At 50.3% G+C, this 26,935-nt stretch overlaps 1 protein-coding gene across 4 annotated transcripts; it reads left to right on the forward strand.

Annotated features, from left to right (window-relative positions):
* CAPG (capping actin protein, gelsolin like) lies at positions 1 to 26,935 on the forward strand. Of its 4 annotated transcripts, none has more exons than XM_054244758.2 (10): positions 1 to 232; positions 19,567 to 19,602; positions 19,765 to 19,937; positions 20,039 to 20,193; positions 20,393 to 20,557; positions 22,123 to 22,272; positions 22,622 to 22,714; positions 23,254 to 23,386; positions 26,081 to 26,169; positions 26,745 to 26,935. In XM_054244758.2, the coding sequence occupies exons 2-10, from the start codon at positions 19,580 to 19,582 to the stop codon at positions 26,808 to 26,810; spliced, it is 1,047 nt and encodes a 348-aa protein (XP_054100733.1). In that variant the 5' UTR covers positions 1 to 232; positions 19,567 to 19,579; the 3' UTR covers positions 26,811 to 26,935. The 4 variants fall into 4 exon arrangements, with proteins under 4 accessions (XP_054100733.1, XP_035127990.1, XP_035127991.1 ...); XM_035272099.3 differs by lacking the exon at positions 1 to 232 and adding an exon at positions 8,093 to 8,130; XM_035272100.3 differs by lacking the exon at positions 1 to 232 and adding an exon at positions 11,252 to 11,307.

The raw sequence follows: 26,935 nt of genomic DNA on the forward strand, positions 1-26,935 counted from the left end.
GAAAATGGAGTTGGAGACAGAAAGTCCAGTGTGTTGCTGGCCACTGTAGTGTCAGTGCTCCCGATACAGGTGTAACCCGAGTCCCCCGCTTGGGAGCCAGAAATCAGCTGAGAAGAGGCCTCTGGAAAGAGGCTGCCCTGGCCCCAGAGAGTGGATGAAGTAGGGCCTCAGCACAGCTCATCCCACCGAGCAGGCCGGACCCTGAGTTCCTGGCTTGCACTGAAGGGTCTGGGTAAGTCCCTTCTCTAGCGTCTCAAAAGCTCCTTGGGTAACCTGGGAAGTTAGGAAAAGAGTTCTGATATTTGACCCTGACGTGTGAGGAGTGCTTTGAGAGAGGATGCTGAATGCGAGTGCCCTGGTTATTACCTCCTGGCAGCCTCCTAACCTTAACCTTGACTCTGCCATGTAAAATTAATGCCTGGGCGCTAGGCGCCGACGACGGTCAGATACCGTGGCCTGAAAACCCTGGGACCTACACATCTCGGACTTGGAGGACCCAGGCCTTCCCTGGGCTTCTCCAGGAGTCCTGCAGGCCACACAGGGACCCTAACAGACCTAGTTCAGCCTCAGGGTCTGCGGTGCTCCTCCCTCCAGGAATGCGAGTTTGCTCTGGGCAATGGAGGATGGGTTCAGGAGGTCACTCTGTGTACCTACCATGCTGTGAGCCCAAATCCCCACCCACCATCCTCTTCTCCCACGGCCCCAACCTCGTAGGGAGGGCAGTGTGGGGCTCAGGTTGACAGAGACGGAGGGGTCGGACCAGCGAATCCAGGGTAGAGCGGCGCGTGCAGGGGTGGAGAGCCGGGTTTGCGAGGCGAGAAGGCCATCTCCAGCACGGGAGCCCCCTGCCAGCCACCCGGATCCCACCCGGCCTGGCGCAATCTGCGCTTCCGGATCAGCATCGAGACCCCGCCCCGCGGCCCGCTGCCTGTCGGGATTTGTAGTTTGTAGGGGGCGGGGCCAGAACGCGCTGGCGCGCCCGAGCGTGCGTGTGTGTGTGTGTGCGCGCGTGTGTGAGAGACTCGGTGTGTAAGTGTGTCCGAGGGTCTGTTCTGGTGCTCCCGTCCCCTCCTGACCTCGTCCCGGAGGGCCCTCCGGACCTGGGCTCAGCAAAGGCACCACAGGCCTCATCTTCCGAGACCCCGCCCCGCAGCCCACTGCCTGCTGGGATTTGTAGTTCGTAGGGATCTAGGCCCCAGGTTGGGGCTGGGTTGCGGCCGCACCAGCAGCGGGGCGTGCAGCGCTCCCGTGTTCTCGTTTTTCTCGTGAGCCTGGATCTGGACAGTGGGCCTGGCGCGAGGCCCGCAACTCCGGCTGGGCTCCCAATGGCACTTCTGCCGACCCTGAGATGTACCCGCCACGCCTGCGGGACTAACCTCTACGTGGGCAAACCGAGGCACAAAGAGGGACGCGCTCTGGCTGCCCTCTAGTGAGAACTTGGACTAGGAGACCCAGCCCAGGCCTGGCGGGCAAGGCTAGGTCAGGCGAGGATGTCGGCCAGAATGTGCGATCAGTAGTGTTTCAAATTAATAAACAGGCCTGCCCGAGACTGACTCCGCACATTAGTGCTGGTTACCTTACGGGCTTGACTGATCAAATTTTTATTTGGCACCACTACAGAGGGAAGCTCAGGGAGGGAGGAAGTCTCTCCTGACCAAGAAATCGTATGGTCCACCCTAGCCTACCCTAGCCTACAAGTCTGCTTTGACGATAAAAATCAACAGAGTTTGGGAGGGGGTGAGGAGGAGGGGTGTTTTGGTAAACTGCAAAAGCCCAGGACATGATTGAGGTGTTATTATTATCAGGCTCAGACCTCAAAAGAACTGGAGAAAAGGTCTGGGCCTTCAGGAGCCTTACCTTAAAAGGGAGGGTATGGCCCGGTGCAGTGGCTGATGCCTATGATCCTAGGATTTTGGGAGGCTGAGGTGGGCTAATCACCTGAGGTCAGGGATTCGAGACCAGCCTGGCCAACATGGCGAAACCCTTTCTCTACTACAAATACAAAAATTATCCAAGGCATGATGGCACATGCCTGTAATCCCAGCTACTTGGAAGGCTGAGGCAGGAGATATGCTTGAACCCAGGAGAGACTGTGTGATTGTGTCACTGCCCTCCAACCTGGGTGACACAGTGAGACTCTCTCAAAAAAAAAAAAAAAAGGGGAAAAGGGAAGGTACATTTACTATATTTATGTAAGAAATCCCCTTTGGGAGAAACTGGGTAATAAGATTTTCCTAGACCTTTTTTATTTTATTTTATTTTATTTATTTATTTCAAGACAGAGTTTTGCTCTTGTTGCCCAGTCTGGTGTGCAATGGCGTGATCTCGGCTCACCGCAACCTCTGCCTCTCGGGTTCAAGCGATTTTCCTGCCTCGGCCTCCCAAGGAGCTGGGATTACAGGCACGTGCCACCATGCCTGGCTAATTTTGTATTTTTAGTAGACAGGGTTTCTTCATGTTGGTCAGGCTGGTCTCAAACTCCCAGCCTCAAGTGATGTGCCTGCCTCAGCTTCCCAAAGGGCTGGATTACAGACATGAGCCACCGCACCCGGTCCTTGTTTTATTTTTTTAAATGGGGTGCAGATGGGTCAGGAAACTCAAAGGTTATAGAGCCCTTTTGCTTTATTGAGATATAATATACCATATAATTCATTCCTTTAAAGTGTACGATTCAGCATTTTACTATGTTCAGAGTTGTGTAACCATTATCACAATCTAATTTTGGAATATTTCATTATCCCCCAAAATAAACATGTACCCATTAGCAGTCCTTCCCCAACCCCCTCCATCCTCTTCAGCCCTAGGCAACCACTAATCTACTTTCTTTAGATTTGCCTATTCTAAACGTTTCATATAAATGGAACCATACAATATATGGTCTTTTGCAACTGGCTTCTTTCACTTAGCACGATGTTTTCAAAATTCATCTTAGGCTATAGCATGTATCAGTACTCAGTACTGTTTTTGCAACTTTTTGTGAGTCTGTAATTATTTTGAAATAAAATTTTTTGCTGGGCGCGGTGGCTCATGCCTGTAATCCCAGCAGTTTGGGAGGCCGAGGCGGGTGGATCACGAGGTCAAGAGATCGAGACCATCCTGGTCAACATGGTGAAACCCCGTTTCTACTAAAAAAAAATACAAAAAAAAAATTAGCTGGGCATGGTGGCGCGTGCCTGTAATCCCAGCTACTCAGGAAGCTGAGGCAGGAGAATTGCCTGAACACAGGAGGCGGAGGTTGTGGTGAGCCGAGATGGCGCCATTGCACTCCACCCTGGGTAACAAGAGCAAAACTCTGTCTCAAAAAATAATAATAATAAAAGAAATAAATAAAAAATTTTAAGCAAGGTATCTAGAGCAAGAGCTGAGGCCAGGCGAGGTGCCTCACATCTGTAATCCCAGCGCTTTGGGAGGCCGAGGTGGGTGGATCACCTGTAGTCAGGAGTTTGAGACCAGCCTGGACAACATTGTGAAACCCTGTCTCTACTGAAAATACAAAAAAATTAGGCAGGCATGGTGTCATATGCCTGTAATCCCAATTACTCGGGAGGCTGAGACAGGAGAATTGCTTGAACTCAGGGGGCAGGGTTTGCAGTGAGTTGAGATTGTGTCATTGCACTCCAGCCTGGGTGACTGAGCCAGACTCTGTTTCAAAAAAAAAGAGCTGAGATAGCTCTTTGTATGTAAAAGGCCTCACAGCTGGCACTGGCATGTGGTGATAGTGGGGAGGGCGTGGGTTCCCACTACATGGCTTCCCATCCATCCTCTGCCACTCACTAAGTGGGATCTAGAACAAGTGATTTTGACCTACTTTATCTCTGTTTCCTCATCTGTCAAAGGAGGATAATAAGAGGATCTATGTTAGAGAGTAAATGCGAGGATTAAATGAGAAAATCATATCAAGGATAGCATCTGGCACACAGTGGCAGCACTCAATAACGGTGCTGAGTACCTAGTGTGACCTGGCTGTACAGGGGTAAACCTGTCTTCTGGGGGACTAGCCCTTCCATCCCACGCACCTGGTGTCCTCCCCAGACCACTCTTGCTATACTGGAGAGTCCCACTTTCACAAGAACTCACAAGGAACTCCAGCATGTCACTGTTCTGGTTGCCCCTGAGCATCCAGCAGTGATTTAAGAAAAGGCAAAACTGAGTTTTGAGCTTTATTCAGAAAATACGGCCATCCACACCCCTGGCCATTCCCCAGGGCCTATGAAATGATCCAGAAAAATTTATTTACAAATCAAGTTTAATGGCTAGAAGCATCCTGAATCAATGTCTTCAAAGGAATATTTTGGGGCCAGCGAGGTGGCTCACACCTGTAATCCCAGCAATTTGGGAGGCCAAGGAGGTTGAATCATCTGAGGTCAGGAGTTTGAGACTAGCCTGGCCTAAATGGTGAAACCCTGTCTCTACTAAAAATACAAAAAAATGGTGGGGCACGGTGGCTCATGCCTGTAATCCCAGCACGTTGGGAGGCTGAGGTGGGTGGATCATCTGAGGTCAGGAGTTCGAGACTAGCTTGGCTAACACGGTGGAACCCCGTGTCTACTAAAAATGCAAAAATTAGCTGGGTATGGTGATGGGTGCTTGTAGTCCCAGCTACTTGGGAGGTTGAGGCAGAAGAATTGCTTGAACATGGGAAGCTGAGGTTGCAGTGAGCCAAGATCGCACCACTGCACTCCAGCCTGGGCAACAAGGTGAGACTCATCTCAAAAAACAAACAAACAAAAAATTAGCCTGGCATAGTGACGCATGCCTCTTGGTCCCAGCTACTTGGAAGGCTGAGGCAGGAGAATCACTTCAACCCAGGAAGGGAAGGTTGCAGTGAGCCGAGATTGTGCCATTGTTTTATTTTACCTCATTTGGGACAAACTAAGAGCAAGACTCCATCTCAGAAAAAGAAAAAAAAAAAAAGAAATATTTGGGGGAATTTTGATGTTGGAATTAAGCATTGCAAAAGATCCTGTCAGTCCCCATGATGAGGAAATGCAATAGCTCAGCCTGAGCTCTGCCTCTGGGTTGGAATCAGAGGAGCCAGAAGGGACCCTTTGAGTCTAGTGCTTTCATTCACAGATAAGAAACAGGCCAAAGAGGGCCACATGGTAGGGCAGTTAGAAAACAAGTCAGGAGCTGGGCACGTTGGCTCAAGCCTGTAATCCCAGCACTTTGGGAGGCCGAGGCGGGTGGATCACAAGGTCAAGAGATCGAGACCATCCTGGTCAACATGGTGAAACCCCATCTCTACTAAAAATTCAAAAAATTAGCTGGGCATGGTGGCACGTGCCTGTAATCCCAGCTACTCAGGAGGCTGAGGCAGGAGAATTGCCTGAACCCAGGAGTGGAGGTTGTGGTGAGCGGAGATGGCGCCATTTCACTCCAGCCTGGGTAACAAGAGCGAAAACTCCGTCTCAAAAAAAAAAAAAAAAAGAAAAAGAAAACAAGTCAGGAACTTGCTAGGAAGAATCTTTTGCAATTTCAGAACTTCTCAGCGCTGGAAATGAGTTCATACCTCGAGTCTATGGACACAGAAGCAGAAAGCTTATTGTCCTGGACATCCCCACACCTTGGCTAGAGCCCAAGCAGCCAAACCCGGAAACCAGTGTCCAGTGATTCTCTTTCTTTCTTTTTTTTTTTTTTAATTATTTTGTTGAGATACAATGTTGCTCTGTTGCCAGGCTGGAGTGCAGTGGCGTGATCTTGGCTCACTGCAACCTCCGCTTCCCGAGGTTAAGCAATTCTCCTGCCTCAGCCTCCAGAATAGCTGGGACTACAGGCCTGCACCACCACACCCAGCTAATTTTTGTATTTTTAGTAGAGACGGGGTTTCACCATGTTGGCCAGGATGGTCTTAATCTCCTGACCTTGTGATCCACCGACCTCGGCCTCCTAAAGTGCAGGGATTACAGGCTTGAGCCACTGCACCTGGCTCCTCCCTGGTTTTCTTCAGCCAGACATTCATTGTTGAAGTAGAAGTTTATTAATAATGGCAATGGGACCTTGCATTGTCCAGGCCTTCACTCTTTTTGGCAGACCCTCCCAGCTGGGCACAGTGGCTCACACCTATAATCCCAGCACTTTGGGAGGCCAAGGCAGGAGGATCACTTGAGCTCAGGAGTTCAAGGCTGCAGTGAGCTATGATCATGCCACTGCACTCCAGAGCCTGGGTGACAAAGCAAGACCATGTCTCTTAAAAAAGAAAAGAAAAGAAATGTAAAGAAAAAAAGCAGGCTCTCATTGAATCCTCACAACCCTTTAAGGTAGTGGTAGTCGGGCTGGGGCTTCTGTTCTTGTTTCACAGACGAGGAATCTGTGGCTACTAAGGCTTAAGGGATTATTCCAAGGCAACAGAGTCTGGGCAGTATAGAATGTGGAGGTTTTGCTGTCTAATCTGTTAATGCATTCAGGAAAAAATTTTTTGAGTGCCTATTACCTGCTGGGTGCTATGCAGGGTGCTGGGGTTGCAAGGATGACTTGATGTGGTCCTTGCGCTAGAGGTGTCAACATTGTGGTGGAGGACGCACATGTGGTAGACAATAAAACACGGCGGGGACGGAACTTTCTGCTGTGATAGAAGTGTTTTCTATCTTGGTAGGGATTTGGGTTACATGGGTGTTGTATCTGTCAAAACTCATTTAAATGTACACAGGATTTGTGCATTTCACTATAAATGTGACCTAAACAAAACCAAACCCAATTGAATGCTCTGGGAGGACTATGCCTAGCATGACCTTGGAAAGGCCCAGTTGTCTGGCAGCAGGCCAGGTTGTCCATGGATCCAAATCCACTTTTGCTATGGAGTATGGCTGAGAAGTTTTCCCATGGGGGTGTAGACGCAGGTGGCTCAGTGGCTTGATGCCCAGAATACCTGGGAAGCACTGAGGAGGGAGTTTCAGAGGAGGGATATTTAAGCTGAGTCTCCAGAGTGAGCACAGCTGGTCAAAGGCAGGAGGGTAGTAAGCAGACTGAGGTGGTTTCCGAGCAGTCCTTGGTGGAATGTGCTTGTCTGAGGTCGCCCACACTGAAAAATTGTATCCTTACTCCAGGTCCCACCTGTGGTTGGCTTCAGAGAAACTTATTCCTGTTGGGATTTTTGAAGCTGCCTCCCAGAAAAGGATCATACCACAGTGTCACAAGGCCATGGACTGATCCTCATGCTCTTTGTCAACTGACTCTCATGGGTTGACCATGCCACATTCAGGAGCCAAAGTGGAAGCGTGGACCCTTTGCTGTCCAACATGTTTCCAGAAGGCCAGGCTTCCTGGTGCAGCCACTGGTTGGCCTGTTTTCTCCTGAATGAAGAAGAGAGGGTCAGGTGTCGCAGGTCAGGTGTCACAGGTCAGATCAGCCTGGGTTAGAATCCTGGTTCAGCAGTCAGGTGTGGTGGCTCACATCTGTAATGCCAGCACTTTGGGAGGCCAAAGCAGGAGGATCACTTGTGCCCAGGAGTTTGAGACCAGCCTGGGCAACAGAGTGAGACCCTGTCTTTACAAAGAAAAAAAAAGTTAGCTGGGTGTGGTGGCGCATGCCGGTAGTCTCAGCTACTCAGGAGACTGAGGTGGGAGGATCACTTGAGCCTGAGAGGTTGAGGCTGTAGTAAGCTGTGATCGCACCACTGCACTCCAGGTCCGGCGACAGAATGACACCCTGTCAAAAAAACAAAAACAAAAAAACTCCAGAATCCTAGTTCTGCTACAGAACTAGCAGTGTGACTTTGGACAAACTACTTACTTTCTCTGAGCCTCCCCAAGACTTCATGTTTCCAGCAGGAATAATGACGGTGGATGTGAGACGCACCAAGCACATAGTAGGCGCTCACAGTAGCTGCTCACCAGGTGATTGACGCCAGGGGCCTAACGATGGAATGGAAGTGAACACTGCAATCTTCTCGCAAAGCTTAGAGCATAGGAAGCTTGTCCTTAGTTTCCCCAGTATCCTCCTTCCCACCCCCAATTCTAGGAGCCTTTCGGGCTCCCCAGTCTCCTGTAGGGGCGCCCCCGCCAGCTCAGACCGGCGGGCCCCTCCCTCTGACTCACTGGGGGCGGCTCCCGGCCACGCACCTCCAGGGGACGGAGGGCGGGGGCGGGGGGCGGCTGAGACGGCGCCCAGAGCCTCGGATCCAGGCGTTGGCAGGCAAGTATCGCGCGTCGGGGTACGGTCTCCGGGGACCCGGGCTCCTCCTGTAGGAGTCGAACGGGCTTAGTCCCTTCGGGGGCGCCCCGCTCCCTCCTCTTCTCCCACAGCCGGGGGCCGCTCTTAAGGGGGGCCATCTCCTGGCTTCCAGTAAGAAGAGGCGAGAGAGGGTGGGTCCGTGCCAAAGAAATGCTTTATTTTACTTCATTTGAGACAAACTAAGTAGTAGTGCTCAGGGGAGACCACAAGGGTAGAACACTGTGCGTCTGCTAAAAAACTAGTTCTAGAGTCTAGTTACCAGATAACTCATTAGCATGTGCATTGAGTTCCTAGCAGCTCGCCAGAGTCCTAGGCTGAGTGACCCGCCCTTTTGTTTTGCTGTTGTTTTTTGAGAAGGGCTTTTGCTCTTGTTGCCAGGCTGGAGTGCAGTGGTGGATCTCTGCTCACTGCAATCTCCGCTTCCCGGGTTCAAGTGATTCTCCTGCCTCAGCCTCCCGAGTAGCTGGGACTACAGGCGCCCGCCACCACGACCAGCTAATTTTTGTATTATTAGTAAAGACGGGGTTTCGCCACGTTGGTCAGGCTGGTCTCGAACTCCTGACCTCAGGTGATCCGACCTCTCAAAGTGTTGGGATTAGGGGCATAAGCCACCATGCCCAGCCTAGTGTTTCTCTGTTAATGTGTAAACCTCTCCCCGTTTTTTTCTGTGGTGATGGGACCACCTTTAGCCTAGAGAAGCTTGAGTGTGAGGAAGTGATTCCCACTCATCCTTGTCCCCTACGTGGGTCACAGAATCCAGAACTTAAGAGCCACCCAAGGTATGCGCTGGTGCAACCAAAATCAGAGAACCTTTCCAGCGCTGGGGCTGGGGATGGGAAGAGGAGAGTGCTCTGTGGTGTAACTTTCTTTCCTCCTGTGAATAAACCCGGAACTGGGGGAGGGGCCAGGGACACTGATGCCTCTGGTACTGCCGGAACATGGTCCTTTACTACATTCCCGTTGTTGAGATGGATTCCAAACTAAAGGGAAGAGGAAAGAAGTCTGGATTTATTGAGCATCTATTATTTGCTCATTAATCGTAGAATCTCATTTCATCCTCACATTTAACTGTATGCCCATGTTATGGGTTGGGCACAGGAAGGCTGGAGGAGGTTAAGCCACTTGCGCAGCTAGTAAGGAGCCAAATTTTCTAGCTCTTATCACATGACCAGGTTAACCACCCAGCCTCTGGTTTTGTGGGGACAAGGCCCTGCTGGGATTCCAACTCAGACTATCCTTTTTTTTTAAAACTATTATCTTAAATTCGGGGTACCTGTGCCAGTCTGTTATATAAGTAAACTCGTGTCATGGGGCTGTGTTGTACAGATTATTTTGTTTCCCTGGTATTAAGCCTGGTACCCATTAGTTATTTTTTCTGATTCTCTCCCTTCTCCTCCTACCCTCCACCAATCTTCCAATCTACCTTTTTTTTTTTTTTTTAAGATGGAGTCTTGCTGTGTTGTCCAGGCAGTCAAGTAATGGCGTGATCTTGGCTCACTGCAACCTTTGCCTCCCAGGTTTAAGCAATTCTTTCTCAGCCTCCAGAGTAGCTGGGATTACAGGTGCTCCCCAGTCTCCTGTAGGGGCGCCCCCGCCAGGAGGCGTTCCCTGCTAATTTTTCTATTTTTAGTAGAGATGGGTTTTCACCATATTGGTCAGACTGGTCTCGAACTCCTGACCTCAGGTGATCCACCTCCCTCGGCCTCCCAAAGTGCTGGGATGACAGGTGTGAGCCACTTAGCCCAGCCTAGCCTCAATTTTTTAAAAAAGTTATTGTTTAGCTGGGCATGGTGACTTCTGCTCCCTGTGTGTCAGGGGGCAGTCTCTTGTGCTCTCAGAGCCTCAGTGTCCTCCCGAAAGCCAGCGAGTGGGAGGAGACATGCTCTAGGGTCCTGTGACTGTGATGTAGGAAGGATAGTTGCCCTGGGTCAATCCAGGATGGGCTGTCTCTCAGAGGGCCGAGGGCCCAGAAGGTGTGATAAGCATCTGGTGAATGAGAAGCAGACAAAAGAGTAGAGACTACAGAGGCAAAAAAGGAAAAAAAAAAAAAAAAAAGAAAAGAAAAGGCGGGTAGTGGCTCATGCCTGTAATCCCAAAACTTTGGGAGGCCGAGGGGGGTGGATCGCCTGAGGTTGGCAGTTTGAGACCAGCCTGACCAACATGAAGAAACCCTATCTCTTTAAAAAAAAAAAAAAAAAAAAAAAAAAAAGAGAGAGAGACCCAAGAGGCATCCCCGTGGCATGTGGAAGATGGCAAAGAGTGTTTTATGGCCTCAGCCACTCCCGGAGAACCGAGTTTAGCCAGGCACAGTAGCGCACGCCTGTGATCCCAGCACTTTGGGAGGCCAAAGTGGGAGGATTGCTTCAGCTCAGGAGTTCTAGACCAGCCTGGGCAATATAGCAAGACCCCATCTCTAGAAAAAATAAAAAAATTAGTGGGGCATGTTGATGCAGGGCTGTGGTCTCAGCTGCTCAGGAGGCTGAAGCAGGAGGATCTCTTGAGCCCGGGAGTTCAAGGCTGCAGTTAGCCGTGATCATGCCACTGCACTCCAGCTTGGGTGACAGAGTGAGCCCAGTCTCAAAAACAAAACAAAACAAAAAACCCAAAAAACTGATCAGTTTAAAATAAAATCAAATACTTTCATTTGGGGCAAGGAGAAAGACAAGTTGAGGGAGGAGGAAAAAGTGATTCAGAGCCAGTGACCCTACCCGGGAAATGTGACTAACCCAGCAGTGGTGGGGGCTGTGCAGCGCCTGCCCCAGGCCCTGAGTGGAGAGCATGGCTTTCCTTGCTGATCTCAGATTCAGAGATGCCCTCCCTGATCTGCCTTGGCTGTGACCTGCAGCCGCCTGAGGCCACTCTGGTGAGGCTGGGTGGACCTCCAGCCTCCCTACGTGCCCCTCTGTGGAGACGGCCTGGCATACCCACTGCCCACCCCAGTGCCTGCTCTTCTGCTTCAGGCCTGCTGCCCCTCCCTTTCAGGGGATCTTGCCTCCACATCAGCTGGGGAAGGAGCCCGGGGGTGGGGCTGATGGGTGGGGCAGCCAGAGAAGTAATAGGGAAGTGAGAAGCTGGGTGGGGCAGTCTGGGAGGAAGACGAACCTAGGAAGCAGAAGTAGGAGGAAGAAAGGAAAGTAGGTACGTTGAAAGGCGAAGGTGGGAGGGTGGCTGCCAGCGAGGCTGGCCGGGACGCTCCTGGGTGGGCAGGCGAGGGCTGGCTGTTGCGGTCTGGGAACAGAGACCCACATTTCTGGATGCCACTTTGTGCCAGGGTGGTGTTCCCCCAGCCTGCTGTCCTGCCAGCCTTATGCCTGGCTCCAGGCACATGATCTGATGGCAGCCTTGAAGCTGCCCGGGAGGATTATAGGCTGTGCCACCCTGCTGATGGAGGGACTCTTGGGTCAGGGCTCATTCCGGCTGTGCCAGACCTCCTTACAGAGGCCCCCACACTGCTCCTGAAGCCCCTCAGCCAGACTGGAGGTGAAATCAGATTAGAAGCTGCATGTCTCGGAGACTGGACTGTGGTGTGACTGGCTATTTGGGTGGGAGTGGTTTGGGGAGGGGGCAGGGCAGTCCTAGCCGTTTGAATTCAAATCCAGGTGGCACATTGGATTATTTTGCAAACTCTGGAAGATATTGGCCGAGGGTCTAGGTGGACTATCTGAAGTAGGGTGTGGGGAGGGAGGAGGTAGTGGAGCCTGGGGCAGGGTAGGAGACCTATTTGGTATCAGGGAAAAGACCATTCGGAATCCCCAAATGAAGCCTCTGGATCCAGATCCTGAGAGTGCCATGTCCCAGGCTGGGAGATTCGGAGTGGTTTCTAGTGTAGACAACTACCTCTCCACCCCTTTTCCAGGAGAAGGGGAGGTGCCATTTCATTTCACACCTAGGGGCAAGCAGGGACTGTGAAGGGAAGAGACCTTTTGGGGGTTAGTGGATCAGGGTCTGAGGAAGGCAAAGGTACTACTGGACCCCGGCAGGATTTTTGTCCCTCTGAGGGCTGTCAAGCCTTTCCTTAAAGGTGTATGTAACGGTGATCCCCTTTCCCAGGTCCCCCAGGGTGTCCTCAAAGACAGCCTAAGTCAGGACCATGGGACAGCCAGCAGGGCTTGCCTCCTCCCCACCTCCAGTCCCACAGCAGTCTCATGAGACCCCTAGCCCCTGCTCTCTGCCTCCCGGTGCTGCGCCAGCCTGTCCCAGCCTTTTGAAATCCTGGGCTATCCCTCAGGGACCACCTCGATCTAATAATCGGAGCCCAGCAGTTCCAGTTAATCAAATGCATTCTTCCAACACCTGCATGAGGCTCCGGCTAGACCCAGAGGCAAAATACACTTCTGTCCTACAGGACCCTACTGTGTAGTAGTGGAGATGGGCAGCTCCGTAACTCACCACACTATAACAGAGTGAGGAAAAGTGAAGGCTTTAAGAGGTGTAGAAAAGGCTGTTTGGTAAGGTGGTAAGTTTCCCATCACTGGAAGCCTTCAAGAAGAGGATGATAAGGGATGCTATAGAAGCGCTTTCTGCACAATGTGTATATGGGTATGTGTAGGGCGTTGCAGGCAGAGCAGGACTAGATAAGAACTTTAGCACTTTCTAATGCTGACATCTGTGATTCCGTGGCATTCCCCGCCTAGAGGAAGTTTGTCTGCGGTTTCACTGGGTATGATGGCTCCCTGTTCACTGCACCCTGCAGCTAAACCATGAGACATGGGCTATTCTTTGTCTCTGTGCAACTCACCCCCACTGCCAAGCCCCCAGCACAGACCTTGAGTAGAATTGAATAGACTCTTTCCTAGGCTGCTTGAGGAGCAGACGCATCACGTGTGTCTTTGCTCCAGTCGAGACACCAAGCAGTCAGGTCCTGCTGTAAAACAGGCTGAAGTGTGTGCTCCCGGGGCAGAGGGCTGGGAGAACTCCCAGAGAAGGCGGAGGCCACTGAAAGTCCTGGAAGTTTCCTTGGACAGCTGGGCTTGATATGTGCCTGGAAGAATGAAGGGACTTTAATGGATGTAAGGTGAACGTGGGCACTGAGGAAGCTCGAGGAGCTGTGGGCTTGGGCAGAGGGCTGGGATAGAGGAAATAATGAAAGGCCAGAGGTCAGGGTGGACCCTTCCCCAGGAGAGACTGAAACAAAAGGTCTTGGGACAGAGATCTGATGAGGCAGCAGGAGTGTCAGTCCTGACCAAGCATTAGAGTCATCTGGAGCTTCTCAAACACTGACATCCAGGCTCCACCCAGAGAGTCTGGTTTTAAAGGGTCTAGTATGGAAGCTAGGCACTGGGGATTTTCTTTCTTATTTTTGTGAAAGTTACTTTTTTTTTTGAGGTGAAGTCTTGCTCTGTCACCCAGGCTGGAGTGCAGTGATGCGATCTCGGCTCACTGCAACCTCTGCCTCCTAGGTTCAAGCAATTTTTGTGCCACCCAAGTAACTGGGATTACCAGCATGTACCACCATGCCCAGCTAATTTTTGTATATTTTCTAGAGACAGGGTTTCATCATGTTACCAGGGCTGGTCTTGAACTCTTGAGCTCAAACAATCCACCCACCTCGGCCTCCAAAGTGCTGGGATTGCAGGCATGAGCTGCCATGCCCGGCTGGCATTGGGTTTTTCAAAAGCCCCCAGATGATTCTAATGTGCAGGCAAGCATTTGACACTGTTCTGGACAGAATTCACTGGCAGTGTTAGCATCACTTGGAACATATGTTGAAAATATGGGTGATCAAGCTCCACTCCAGACCACTCCTATGGAGTCAGAATCTCCAGACCAGGGGCTTGGGCACTGTTAAAGAAAAAAAATGAGCCAGGTACAGTGGCTCACGCCTGCAATCCCAGCACTTTGGGAGGCTGAGGTGGGTGATCAGGAGTACAAGACCAGCCTGGCCAACATGGTGAAACCTCATCTCTATTAAAAGTACAAAAAATTAACCAGGTATGGTGGCGCACACCTCTAATCCCAGCTATGCAGAAGGCTGAGGCAGGGGAATTGCTTGAACTCAGGAGGCAGAGGTTGCAGTAAGCTGAGACTGTGCCACTGCATTCCAGCCTAGGAAACAAGAGTAAGACTGTCTCAAGAAAGAGAAAGAAAATTACTAAGAAAAAACGTCAGGGGTAAGGAGAATCTGGCTAGACTGACCTAACGGGATTCTTGCTGAATACAGGCCAAAGTGATCAGACATCGGTGGGTGGGGGGGTGGCGGGGGTGGCAGGGGCAGGGGAATGAGGAACCCAATCAGATATCTATGATCAGATTGACCAGATATCAAGGGTAGGGAGTTCTGGCTAAATGGCTTTAGCAGGGTTCTTTTGCTAAAACTGGATTTTACAAACACATGTACAGATGGGCCTAAGGGCAGCACTGATTAAAGTTTGGCCAAGCGAAGGATCTTTGTCAGTACCAACGTTTAAATAAGGTCTCAAGGTCATTCTAACAGGCAGCCAAACTCTCTTTCTCTTTCTTTCTTTCTTTCTTTCTTTCTTTCTTTCTTTCTTTCTTTCTTTCTTTCTTTCTTTCTTTCTCTCTCTCTCTTTCTTTCTTTCTCTCTTTCTTTTTCTTTCTTTCTTTTCTCTCTCTCTCTTTCTCTTTCTTAAGGAGTTTTGCTGTTGTTACCCAGACTGGAGTACAATGGCACGATATCGGCTCACCGCAACCTCCGCCTCCTGGGTTCAAGCAAGTCTCCTGCCTCAGCCTCTCGAGTAGCTGGGACTACAGGCATGCACCACCATGCCCAGCTAATTTTTGTATTTTTCGTAGAGACGGGGTTTCACCTCATTGACCAGGATGGTCTCGATCTCTTGACCTCGTGATCTATCTGCCTTGGCCTCCCAAAGTGCTGGGATTATAGGTGTGAGCCACCATACCCAGCCTTTTTTTTTTTTTTTTTTTTTTTTTGAGATGGAGTCTCGCCCTGTTGCCCAGGCTGGAGTGCAGTGGCACCATCTCGGCTCACTGCAACCTCCTCCTCTGGGTTCAAGCGATTCCTGGCTAATTTTTGTACTTTTAGTAGAGATGGTGTTTCACCATGTTGGCCAGGCTGGTCTTGAACTCCTGACCCCAAGTGATACGCCCACCTTGGCCTCCCAAAGTGCTAGGATTACAGGTGTGAGTCACTGCACCCTGCCTGCCAAATCCGTTTTATCAAAACTCTGATGTGGTTCTCTGGCATTTGGGCTGTCTGATTTTGAGTTAAATACAGAATGGAAAACAGTAAAGCTGACAATTGGTGCACTCTGTGTCTCATTCCTGAGCTCTCCTTGATGGCTTGAGCTTGGGGCAGCCACTTCACCATCTCAGGCCTGAGTCACAGGCTGGGCTGCCTATTGCAGGGGATGTGGGCACAGCATGTGATCCTCTGTGGGATGGAGAAACGTTAAAATGTTCCTCTGCAAACCTCTGTTCTCTGCTTCTCCTCTTCCGTAATCACGGTGCCAAAAAATGCCTTCCACTGTTTTGTAGGTTGGGAAAGGAAAAAAAAGTCATAATTCACACAGCATTTCACATCTATTGTCACCACTCTTGACCTGTCCCTCTTTGTTTCCTACTCAGACTCAATACCCTCTGCTCTGCCATCTACCTTCCCCCCAAACCCTGACTTCCGGGGCCCCGCCACAGATTTCACTTCCTGATCCTGCTGCCCCAGCCCCCGAGAATCTCCTAATGGTGCCAACTTGCATTTTTACCCTCCACTTCCCCAAGCCACTGGGGCTAACCTTACACAAACTCTGTCTGGATGGATGCACAGCATGAATTGTATTACATATGATGATGTACATGCTGGCTCTGTGGTCTCTGCACTTGGAGCCAAAAAAAGAAATCCTCTAGTGATGGAAACCTATGAAAATGATAGTGAGTAGAGCTGTAGTTACTGTATTTTCTGAATTTTTAAAAAAGATAATATATTCTTTAAAAATGCTTGCCTTCAGCATTTTTTTTAAAATGACTTTCGTCCAGAAAAAGTTGCTCCCATTGGCCCACAGAATAAAGATTGTGTTCATCATTCTGGCATTTGAGGGAAGGTGGGCGTACGGAAGTGATAGCTGATGCTTGGGAGTGGGTGAAATTTCCCAGGGAGGGAGTTTAGAATTAGAGCAGCCATTTAGTATAATGTTAAGTAAAGGGTTTTTTTGTTTGCTTGTTTTATTTTAATAGATGCTTTTTTTTTTTTTTTTTTTTTTGAGACAGAGTCTTACTCTGTCGCCAGGTTGGAGTGCAGTGGTGCAATCTCGGCTCACTGCAACCTCCGCCTGGGTTCAAGTGATTCTTCCGCCTCAGCGTCCCGAGTAGCTGGGACCACAGGCGCGTGCCACCACACCCGGCTAATTTTTGTATTTTTAGACGGGGTTTCACCATGGCCAGGATGGATGGTCTCGATCTCTTGACCTCGTGATCCGCCCGCCTCGGCCTCTCAAAGTGCTGGGATTACAGGCGTGAGGCACCGCGCCAGGCCAATAGATGCTTTTTGTCAGGTTAAGGAAGTTTCCTTCTATTCCTAGTTTGTGGGGAGACTTTTTTTTTTTTTTTTTTTGAGAGAGGGTCTGACTCTGTCATCCAGGTTGCAATTCCGCAGCATGATCTTGCCTTACTGCAGCCTCTACCTCCTGGGCTCAACTGATCCTCCCTCCTCAGCCTCCTGAGTAGCTGGGACTACAGGCTTGTACTACCACATTTGGCTGATTTTTACATTTTTTGTAGGTTTGGGTCTCCGTATATTGCCCAGGCTTGAAAAAAATTTTAAACTAGGAATGAATGTAGAATTTGCTAAATGCTTTTTTTTGCATCTATTGAGGTGATTAAAACACATACATGTTTTTTAATAGGGTGGATCACATTAATTTACTTTCTTCTTTTTTTTTTTGGTGCCTTGACTTGGATATGAACCTGATTTATTTTCAAATTTTGGGGTTTTTTTTTTTTTGGCATTGTGAACTGCTTTACTTAATTAATTTTAAATTTGTAATTGACAGGTAATAATTGTACATACTTAGGAGTGCAGTGTGGTGTTTTATTGTACATGTACAATGTGTATGTATACATTGTATAATGATCAAATCAAGGTAATTAGCATATCCATTACTTTAAACATTTATCATTTCTTTGTCATGATAACATTCAAATCCTCTCTTCTGGCTATCTTGAAATATACACTGCATTGTTATTAGCTGTTGTCACCCTGATTTTCAGATATTAAACCAATCTTGCATTCCCAGACTAAACCTGATTTGGTCATCATGGTTTGTTTTTTATATATTATTTGATTTCGTTTGCTAAAGTTTTGTTATTTTTATTTATTTATTTATTTGTTTGTTTGAGATGGAGTGTCACTCTGTCACCCAGGCTGGAGTGCAATGGCATGGTCTCAGCTCACTGCAACCTCTGCCTCCCGGGTTCAAGGGATTCTCCCGCCTCAGCCCCCGGAGTAGCTGGGACTACAGGCGCATGCCACCACACCCTGTTAATTCTTGTATTTTTTTAATAGAGGCGGGGTTTCACTATGTTGGCCAGGCTGGTCTCGAACTCCTGACCTCATGATCCTCCCATCTCAGTCTCCCAAAGTTCTGGGATTACAGGCATGAGACATCGCACCTGGCCAAATTTTGTTATTTTTTTTTTTATGTGTATGTTCATGAGAGCTATTGATCTTTAATTTTCTTTTTCTGTAATATGTTTATCTGGTTTTGTTATCAGGAGAATGGTGGCAGCATAGGATGAATTGAGAAGTGTTCTGTATCTCTTTTTTGGAAGAGTTTGTGTACAGTTGGTATTATGTCCTTTTAAAATTTTTGGTAGAAATTGCCAATGAAACCATTTAAACATTTATCATTTCTTTGGGCTTGGGGTTTTTTTTGGGGGGAGAATGAGTTTTTTACTACAAATTTATTTTCTTTAATAGATATGGCCACTGTTCAGATAATCTGTCTTCTTGAGTGAGCTTTCATAATATTTATCTTTCAAGGAATTTGCCCATGTTATATAAGTGGTTGAATATATTGACATAAACTTTTCATAATATTCCCTTTATTCTTTTAATATGTGTAAAATCTGTGGTGATCTCACATCTCTCATTACTGTATTGATATTTGTGTTTTCTCTTTCTACTAATCCGTTTGTCTAAAGATTTATCAGTGGTATTGGTTTAAAAAAACAACTTGTTCAGGGTGGTGGCTGATGCCAGTAATCTCAGCACTTTGGGAGGCCAAGGCAGGTGAATCACTTGAGGTCAGGAGTTTGAGACCAGCCTGGCCAACATGGTGAAACCCCGTCTCTACTAAAAATACAAAAATTAGCCAGGCATGGTGGTATGCGCCTGTAATCCCAGCTACTTGGGAGGCTGAGGCTTGAGAATCACTTGAACTCAGGAGGCGGAGGTTGCAGTGAGCCAAGATCGCGCCACTACAGTCCAGCCTGGGTGACAGAGCAAGACTCTGTCTCAAAAAGAAAAAAAAGGAAACAACCATCTTGAGGCCAGGTGCGGTGGCTCCTGCCTGTAATCTCAGTACTTTGGGAGGCTAAAGTGGGCAAATTACTTGAGGTCAGGAGTTCAACACCAGCCTGCGCAACATGCCAAAACTCCATCTCTACTAGAAATACAAAAATTAGCCAGGCTTGTTGGTGTGTGTCTGCAATCTCAGCTACTTGGGAGGCTGAGACCAGAGGATTACTTGACCTTGGGAGGCAGAGGTTGAAGTGAGCCAAGGCCATGCCACTGTACTCCAGCTTGGGTGACAGAGTGAGACTTCATCTCAAAAAAAAAATTCATTGTTTTTCTCTCTTGTTTCTGTTTTCTGTTAATTTCTGCTCTTTTTTTTAATTTAATTTAATTTTATTTATTTATGTATATTGAGACAGAGTCTTGCTCTGTCGCCAGGCTGGAGTGCAGTGGCAGGATCTCAGCTTACTGCAACCTCGGCCTCCCGGGTTTAAGTGATTCTCCTGCCTCAGCCTTCCACATAGCTGGGACTACAGGTGTGCACCACCATGCCCAGCTAATTTTTGTATTTTTTTTAGTAGAGACAGGGTTTCACCATGTTGGTCAGGATGGTCTTGATCTCTTGACCTCGTGATCTGCCTGCCTCGACCTCCCAAAGTGCTGGGATTACAAGCTTGAGCCACTATGCTTGACTTTCTGCTCTTATTTTAATTTCTGTGAGATCTCAGCAGAGGGGAGACCCTGGCCCAGGGTCAGAGACCTGGTTTCCATGAGCCACTCACTAGCTGTGTGGCCTTGGACTTAGAATTTCTGAGCCTCATTTTCTTTGTCTGCATAATGGAACTAGGGTTCCTAGAGATGAAGTAGTTGAATATGAAAGTACTTGGCTACTGGGAAGGGCCTCTCCAGCCCCATGTGAGAGGTGCTTCTTACGGTATTTGTAATAATAGTGGATTCTTCTTTCTTTACAGATCTGAAAACAGCATGTACACAGCCATTCCCCAGAGGTAAGCTGCATGCCCATCTCCTTTCACAACTTCTCCTTTTTCACGTCCAAGGGCTGCTCCTCCCCACTGCTCTCTTCATCCCCAGACTGCAGTCGCCAGGCCTGCCTAGGGCTGTGCTTGGGCGAGTGGGCTGGCTGCTGTCAACTCTCTCTCTTTCCGCAGTGGCTCTCCATTTTCGGCCTCAGTGCAGGATCCAGGCCTGCATGTATGGCGGGTGGAGAAGCTGAAGCCCGTGCCTGTGGCACGGGAGAACCAGGGCGTCTTCTTCTCCGGGGACTCCTACCTAGTGCTGCACAATGGCCCAGAAGAGGTTTCCCATCTGCACCTGTGGATAGGTAAGGAGGTCAAGATGGGGGAAAGTTGGGCCCAGGCAGGGTAGGGAGGGTTCTGGCATGGGTCTCAAGGGCCTTGCCCTGCCCTCTTTCACTTGTCCCAGGCCAGCAATCATCCCGGGATGAGCAGGGGGCCTGTGCCGTGCTGGCTGTGCACCTCAACACGCTGCTGGGAGAGCGGCCTGTGCAGCACCGTGAGGTGCAGGGCAATGAGTCCGATCTCTTCATGAGCTACTTCCCACGGGGCCTCAAGTACCAGGTCAGAGCCCACCTCCAGGCATCCCTACCCTGCAGCCTCTCTCAGAGCCAGCCCGGCTTCCAGATGGTTCTTACCCTGCAGAAGACCCGGGTGCCCTTGGGGTTGGGTCCCCACTTTTCTGCCCATCTCCCAGTGGGATTGGGTGCAGAGGGCTCCAGGTCTCCTGTCAGTCCACTCAGGTGAGCCATCTGGGCTGCAGGAAGGTGGTGTGGAGTCGGCATTTCATAAGACCTCCTCAGGAGCCCCAGCTGCCATCAAGAAACTCTACCAGGTGAAGGGGAAGAAGAACATTCGTGCCACTGAGCGGGCACTGAGCTGGGACAGCTTCAACACGGGGGACTGCTTCATCCTGGACCTGGGCCAGGTGGGTAGGCTGGCCAGACTGAGCACTGCATATTGGCACCATCCTTTACAAGGACAGAGGGGTAGAAAGCCAGGAAAGAGGGAAAGAAGCTCAGAAGCCGTAGCCTATTCCAAGTCAGACCCCCTCTGGCCATTGGAGAATGATATTTGTAAGGACTGATGCCAGCCTCCTTCTGCCATCTAGACATTGCCTCTGATGCTCTGGAGCTTTCTTCCTCCTCTGGGAAGCCTCTGTGTTCGCTACCTGCCGAACTATTCATTAATTCAGTCATTTGTCTCTTCATTCAGTGAAACTATGATGCCCTCTCTGAGCCAGCACAGGGACCATAAAAGCTCACTCTGGGGTGGCAGCCAAGATGGGCCGATCACTTGCCATAACCTGAGGCAGGATGTGATGAGGGGTTTAAGGGGGACAGCTGCCATGTGCTGGAGGTGGGCTCAGGTCAGGGAGGAGCGCGTTAGCCTGAGCTGAAGCCAGTTGTCCCAGGAAGGTGACATTGGACTAGACCTACAGGAGGGGAGATGCCACTCTGGGCAAAGGGAGGAGGTGAGCCAAGCCACCAAGTGGGGGAGGGGTGCAGACAAGTACACATCAGGGTCTAGTGAGGCTGGGACCTGGCGGGGGCTGGGGGACAGGAGCAGGGGGAGGGAAACTGCTGAGGAAGGTGGAAGGTGAGCCCAGGTCACAAGGAGATTGGCTGGCTAAGAAGTATGGGCTGAGTCTCGTGGCGCTGAAGATTTAGGGCAGGGAGATCAATCCAGGAGCTCTTGGTGAGGAGGACTACACGTGGTGAGACAAGGAAGGGCATGGGTGAAGAGACCTCGTCATTACCAGAAGAGGAGAGGTGGCAGGGACTTTGCCCGGAGGGCTGCAGGTAGGAGTGTGAGATGCTGCACCTGAGGACGCCGTTCAGCCATTCAACCATCCAGTCCTTCACTCAGTCAGTCAATGTTTATTTCTTGCCTAAATCTGTGCTGGGCTCTGTTTTAGCAGTGGACCCACAGTAGGGAGCAGAGTCAAACAAAACCTTCATGTCCTAATGAAGCTCACTTTCTATTAGGCAGAGATAGGTGGTAAGAGACGTTTAAGCATAGGAAATATGTGATGGGAAGAGAAATAAAGAGGCTTGAGCCCAGCAGTTTGTGACCAGCCTGGGCAACATAGTGGGACACCATCTCTACAAAATGTTAAGAAATTAGCCAGGCGTGGTGGCACGTGCCAATAGTCCCAGCTGCTTAGGGAGCTAAGGTGGGAGAATTGCTTGAGCCCATGACGTCGAGGCTGTAGTGAGCCATGATCTCGTCACTCCTGCCTGGGTGACAGAGTGAGACCCTGTCTCGAAAAAAAAAGAAAGGAAGACAGATGGCAGGTGGGCAGAGAAACACTTGCAGAGGATGGTCATGGCCGTTCTAAAAGAGACCTCTGTGCCGTGCTCTGCCTCCCTGATGGTCCTGCCTCAGGGACAGTTGAGAGAGGAGACAGGGAGAGCTAGGGGCCCTTCCTCTGAGCCAGGGGGCAGGACACAGGCAGCTGGCTCTGACCCGGGCTTCCCTGCTTCCTTGCAGAACATCTTCGCCTGGTGTGGTGGCAAGTCCAACATCCTGGAACGAAACAAGGCGAGAGACCTGGCCCTGGCCATCCGGGACAGTGAGCGACAGGGCAAGGCCCAGGTGGAGATTGTCACTGATGGGGAGGAGCCTGCTGAGATGATCCAGGTTGGGGGACACTGGAGTGGGTGGCTGGGAGCCTCTGCTTGGAAGTGGCCAAAAGAGGTGGTGATGAGCTGAGGGCTGAGGGTGGCCAGTGGAGGGTGGCAGGGGGCCTCTGGGTACCAGCCAGGGCTGTGGCCAGCTCACAGGGTGCCTCTTTGAGTAGATGCTCATCCTTGAGGCTGAGCAGCCTGGCTGGTGGGAGAGCTGGACCCAGCCCTCACTCACCTCTTCTCTGCTGGGTACCCTAGTGCCCAGTGGTTTGCCCCACCAGAAGCGGTGGCCCTGGGCATGATGGGCTGGGAAGTTCCAGGGTAAGGGTTCCTATAAACCTGGCCTGCCCTGGCCCCTGCAGGTCCTGGGCCCCAAGCCTGCTCTGAAGGAGGGCAACCCGGAGGAAGACCTCACAGCTGACCAGACAAATTCCCAAGCCGCAGCTCTGTATAAGGTGGGTACCCCAAGCCTGCCCTGGGAACTGGCAGCAGGGAGGGTGGAAGCCTGCACAGCACAGCTGCGTGCAAGCAGGGTGGAGGGAGGAAAGCAGGGGGAAGGTGGGGCTGGAACCCAGGTGGGAGGTGGGGAGTTATACAGGGCTTGGAGGGAGAGGAAGATGGGGAGTGGGCAGATGGCAGGCCCTCCTGAGAATATGAGTGCCCCTCACTTCCAGCCCATGCTTGGTGAAGGCTTAAAACCAATGCTGAGCTTTTCTTTCTTGAATTCTGTGTATTTCTTTGTAATTTGGAATCCACCTAATTTCCAAATGGGTTCAGGGCCCCTGTGCTGCAGGGGTTGGGGTGATGGGAGGGAGTGGGGCTGCCTGGGATTTGCTTTTCAGGTCTTCACTCTCCCATCTGCTTCTGGGGCTTGGGTGATGGGCAGGGGGGCAGAGTGGGAGGGAGCTAGCGAGGGCCAGCCTCTCCCTCCTCAGGCTGAGGTGAGGGTTGGTGTGTGTGGGGAATGAGATCAGGCACTACCCTTCCTCGCCAGGTCTCTGATGCCACTGGACAGATGAACCTGACCAAGGTGGCTGACTCCAGCCCCTTTGCCCTCGAACTGCTGATATCTGATGACTGCTTCGTGCTGGACAATGGGCTCTGTGGCAAGATCTATATCTGGAAGGGTACGTGGCTCCTCTGTACCAGCTTGAGATGCCTGGAGCTGTTCTGACTGGGCAGGCTTCCCTTTACAGGGCTCAGCCTGCCCAGCTGCTTGTAAAAGACAGCTTCTCAGGGAGCCTGCATGCTTCTGGTGGCCTTTTTCTCTCCCTTTAAAAATTTTGTTTAAAAGATAGAGATGGGGTCTCTCTATGTTGCCCAAGATGGTATCAAACTCTTGGCCTCCAGTGATCTTCACCTTGGCCTCCTGAAGTGCAGAGATTGCAGGGGTGAGCCATGGCACAGGCCTCGCCATTTTATTTTTCTATTTTTAATTTTTTTTGAGACAGAGTCTTGCTCTATCCCCCAGTCTGGAGTGCAGTGGCATGATCTTAGCTCACTGCAACCTGCGCCTTCTGGGTTCAAACAATCCTCCTGTCTCAGCCTCCTGAGTAGCTGGGACTACAGGCGTGTGCTACCACACCTGGCTAATTTTTGTATTTTTGGTAGAGACAAGGTTTTGCCACAAGGCTGGTCTTGAACTTCTGACCTCAGGTGATCCACCTGCCTCAGCCTCCCAAAGTGCTAGGATTATAGGTGTTAGTGAGCCACTGCACCTGGCCAGGCCTGGCTATTTTCTCTTTGCTGTTCCTGCCTCCTAGACGATGGGTCTGAAACTGCAGCAAGCCTCAGAATCACTCCAGGGCCTGTTTAGACGGCTGGGCCCCACCCCCAGAGATTCTGATTCACTAGGTCTGGGGTAGGGTAGAACGTACATCTCTAACAAGTTTCTGGGTGATGTCTGTGCTGCTGGCTCCAGGGACCACACTTTGAGAACCACTGCCCTAGCCTCGCCCTAGACCTTTGGGGCTACTGGGACCGATCCTGGGATTCTGCCTCAAGGTTTGACAGAAATGAATTTTAAACAAATGAAACATTTTATGCAGTGAGTGGTGAACCTGTAGAACTTGTTTTTCCAAGAGATTCTATCTTCTGGAAATAGAAACACTGTTGTGCAGAGCCTGTTCTGCTTGGCTTGACTAAAAATGAAACAAACTCGTTCTGAGTCTCTGTCTAGGGTCTGAGAATTTTCACCAATAGCATTTGTTCAACACCCAGTTACTGGGTCAACCAAGGCAGGAAAAAATGCCAGCCTCTAGCCTGGTCAGGAAGGTAGATAAGTAGGTGGGTATCTGCAGATAGCCGCCACTAGGCATTTCATAGTATTGCTTCTGAAACTCAGCATAGAGGTGAAAGGGAGGAGCTGGGAGCAGCAAAAGAGTGAGAAGAGTGGCCGGGCGCGGTGGCTCACACCTATAATCCCAGCACTTTGGGAGGCCAAGGCGGGTGGATCACGAGGTCAAGAGATTGAGACTATCCTGGTCAACAAGGTGAAACCCCATCTCTACTAAAAATACAAAAATTAGCTGGGCATGATGGTGCACGCCTGTAGTCCCAGCGACTCGGGAGGCTGAGGCAGGAGAATTGCTTGAACCCAGGAGGCGGAGGATGCAGTGAGCCAAGATCGCGCCATTGCACTCCAGCCTGGGTAACAACAGTGAAACTCTGTCTAAAAAAAAAAAAAAGAAAAAAAGAGTGAGAAGAGAGAGGTGTGCACTGCAGGCTGCCTTTTCTCTCCTGCCAGACGGCATATCCCATGGAACCAATGCCAAGCAGAGAGGGGTTCCCAGAGGCCCACAGAAGTGTGTATAAACCAGAGCAAAGAACCCAACCACTATGTAAAGAGAAATCAGAGGAGAAACAGGAAACTTGGGAGGCCAGGAAGAGAAGGCTCTCATGGGTAGGGGGGCAGCTGGTCAGTTGACAGAGGAAGGAATCCAGCATCTTAATTTCAGGTGCATTGTAGTTCATGGCGTTTTATAGCTGTATAGAGAGCCAGCCACATCACAGCATCATTTCAGCATCAGAAAAATTTTCGGAAAAATGCCTGGGCAACATGGCAAAATCCCCCCTCTACAAAAAAAAAAAAAAAAATTAGCTGAGTGTGGTGGTGTGCACCTATGGTCCCAGCTACACAGAAGGCTGAGGTGGGCAGATTGCTTGAGCCTGGGAGGTTGAGGCTGTAGTGAGCTGTGATGGTGCCACTGCACTCCAGCCTGGGTGACAGAAGGAGACTATATCTCAGGAAAAAAAAAAAAGCCTGGAATGGAGGACAGTTTGAGTTCTCAGGACTGCCTGCAGGAATGACTGGGTTATGTAAGGTCTTCATTTTTATAAGCTCTAAGTTAGCATAACTGTTAGGCCATAACTGTAGCCCTGCGGGCACTATGGGATTAAGTTCACATCTATAATAAATTGCACCCTTTGTCTTATTTAGTTTTTCAGAAGAGGCTTGATGAACTCAAGAGGTGAGGGGTCTTGGGGGAAAAGGAGACCTGTGGCCTCACAGTCTGATGCTGGGAGAACACCTTTTCCCTCCCTGAAACATTCCTGGGGCCTAGGTCAGAGCAGAGGTTTGCATGATCAGACCCTGACAGAAGAGGGGTTTTCATCTACCTTGGTGCTGCCAGTTTGGGAAAATTCTTAAACGACTGACTCTGCATCTCCAAAGAGCCCATCAGCATTCTTGGGACCCCTTGGTCCATTTATTGTAAAAATTGCTGGCTCTTCTCTGGACTCCCTTAAATTTCCTCGAGAAAAATGGGATGGGGACTAAGGAGAGTCCCTGCTGTTTAAAAAATCTCCTTCCTATGATCCAGGACGAAAAGCGAATGAGAAGGAGCGGCAGGCAGCCCTGCAAGTGGCCGAGGGCTTCATCTCGCGCATGCGATACGCCCCGAACACTCAGGTGAGGAGATGCCCATGACCCAGCCCTCCTCCTAAGGCTCCTCCTATGGCCTCTGAGCCCTCAGATTGGCCAGGAAGGGCAGGAGAGACTCAGGCACTGTCAGAACAACGAGCTCTCCCTCTCAGACTCATCCAGTGGGAAAGCCCATCTCAATCCTTCAAAATGTTAAAATACTTGTTCTTTTCAAAGAGGATGTTGGGCAGCACTTCCCTGGGCTCCCAGAGAACTGGGTGCTCCTCCTCTGGGCCATTGTCCCTGGCTGGTGCCACTCCTGCAGCCACAGCAGTGTCCACAAGTCATCCCACAAGGAGCTGATAGCGCTCAGCTACAGTTGGTGCCGTTTATCGAACTGTGCACCCACATCCTTGAAGCAGTCTGTTGCCTCAGTCTGTATCCTTGAAATCTTGGTTCTCATCTGGTGGCTCATCCAGGGGAGCTTTCCCGGCCTGGACTGCACATGGACTCAGGCCAGGCGCCCAGACTCTCCTCCCTGGCTCTTGCCCCTTCCTGTCCTCCCTGGCAGAGACAGAGGTGGCAACTTTGTGAACCAGACTTCTCCCCCACTGTCCCTGCAGGTGGAGATTCTGCCCCAGGGCCGTGAGACTCCCATCTTCAAGCAATTTTTCAAGGACTGGAAATGAGGGTGGGTGTCTCCTGTCCCATGTGCCCCTGCCCGCCACCGCCTGCCTGCTTTCTTCTCTGGCTGCATGGTCAGTGCAGAGGTGCCTCCTGCAGATATTCAATAAAGGAGACAAGTGCTTTCCCA

The sequence above is a fragment of the Callithrix jacchus genome, chromosome 14 (assembly GCF_049354715.1).
Source record: "Callithrix jacchus isolate 240 chromosome 14, calJac240_pri, whole genome shotgun sequence".
In the NCBI taxonomy this organism is placed as follows: domain Eukaryota; kingdom Metazoa; phylum Chordata; class Mammalia; order Primates; family Cebidae; genus Callithrix; species Callithrix jacchus.

Excerpts from the sequence above, each read along its gene's own strand:
- CAPG (XM_054244758.2), top strand. The coding sequence starts at position 19,580 with ATGTACACAGCCATTCCCCAGAG. Across the intron at positions 22,273-22,621 it reads AGCCTGCTGAGATGATCCAG|GTCCTGGGCCCCAAGCCTGC; the intron begins GTTGGGGGACAC and ends TGGCCCCTGCAG. Across the intron at positions 23,387-26,080 it reads CAAGATCTATATCTGGAAGG|GACGAAAAGCGAATGAGAAG; the intron begins GTACGTGGCTCC and ends CCTATGATCCAG.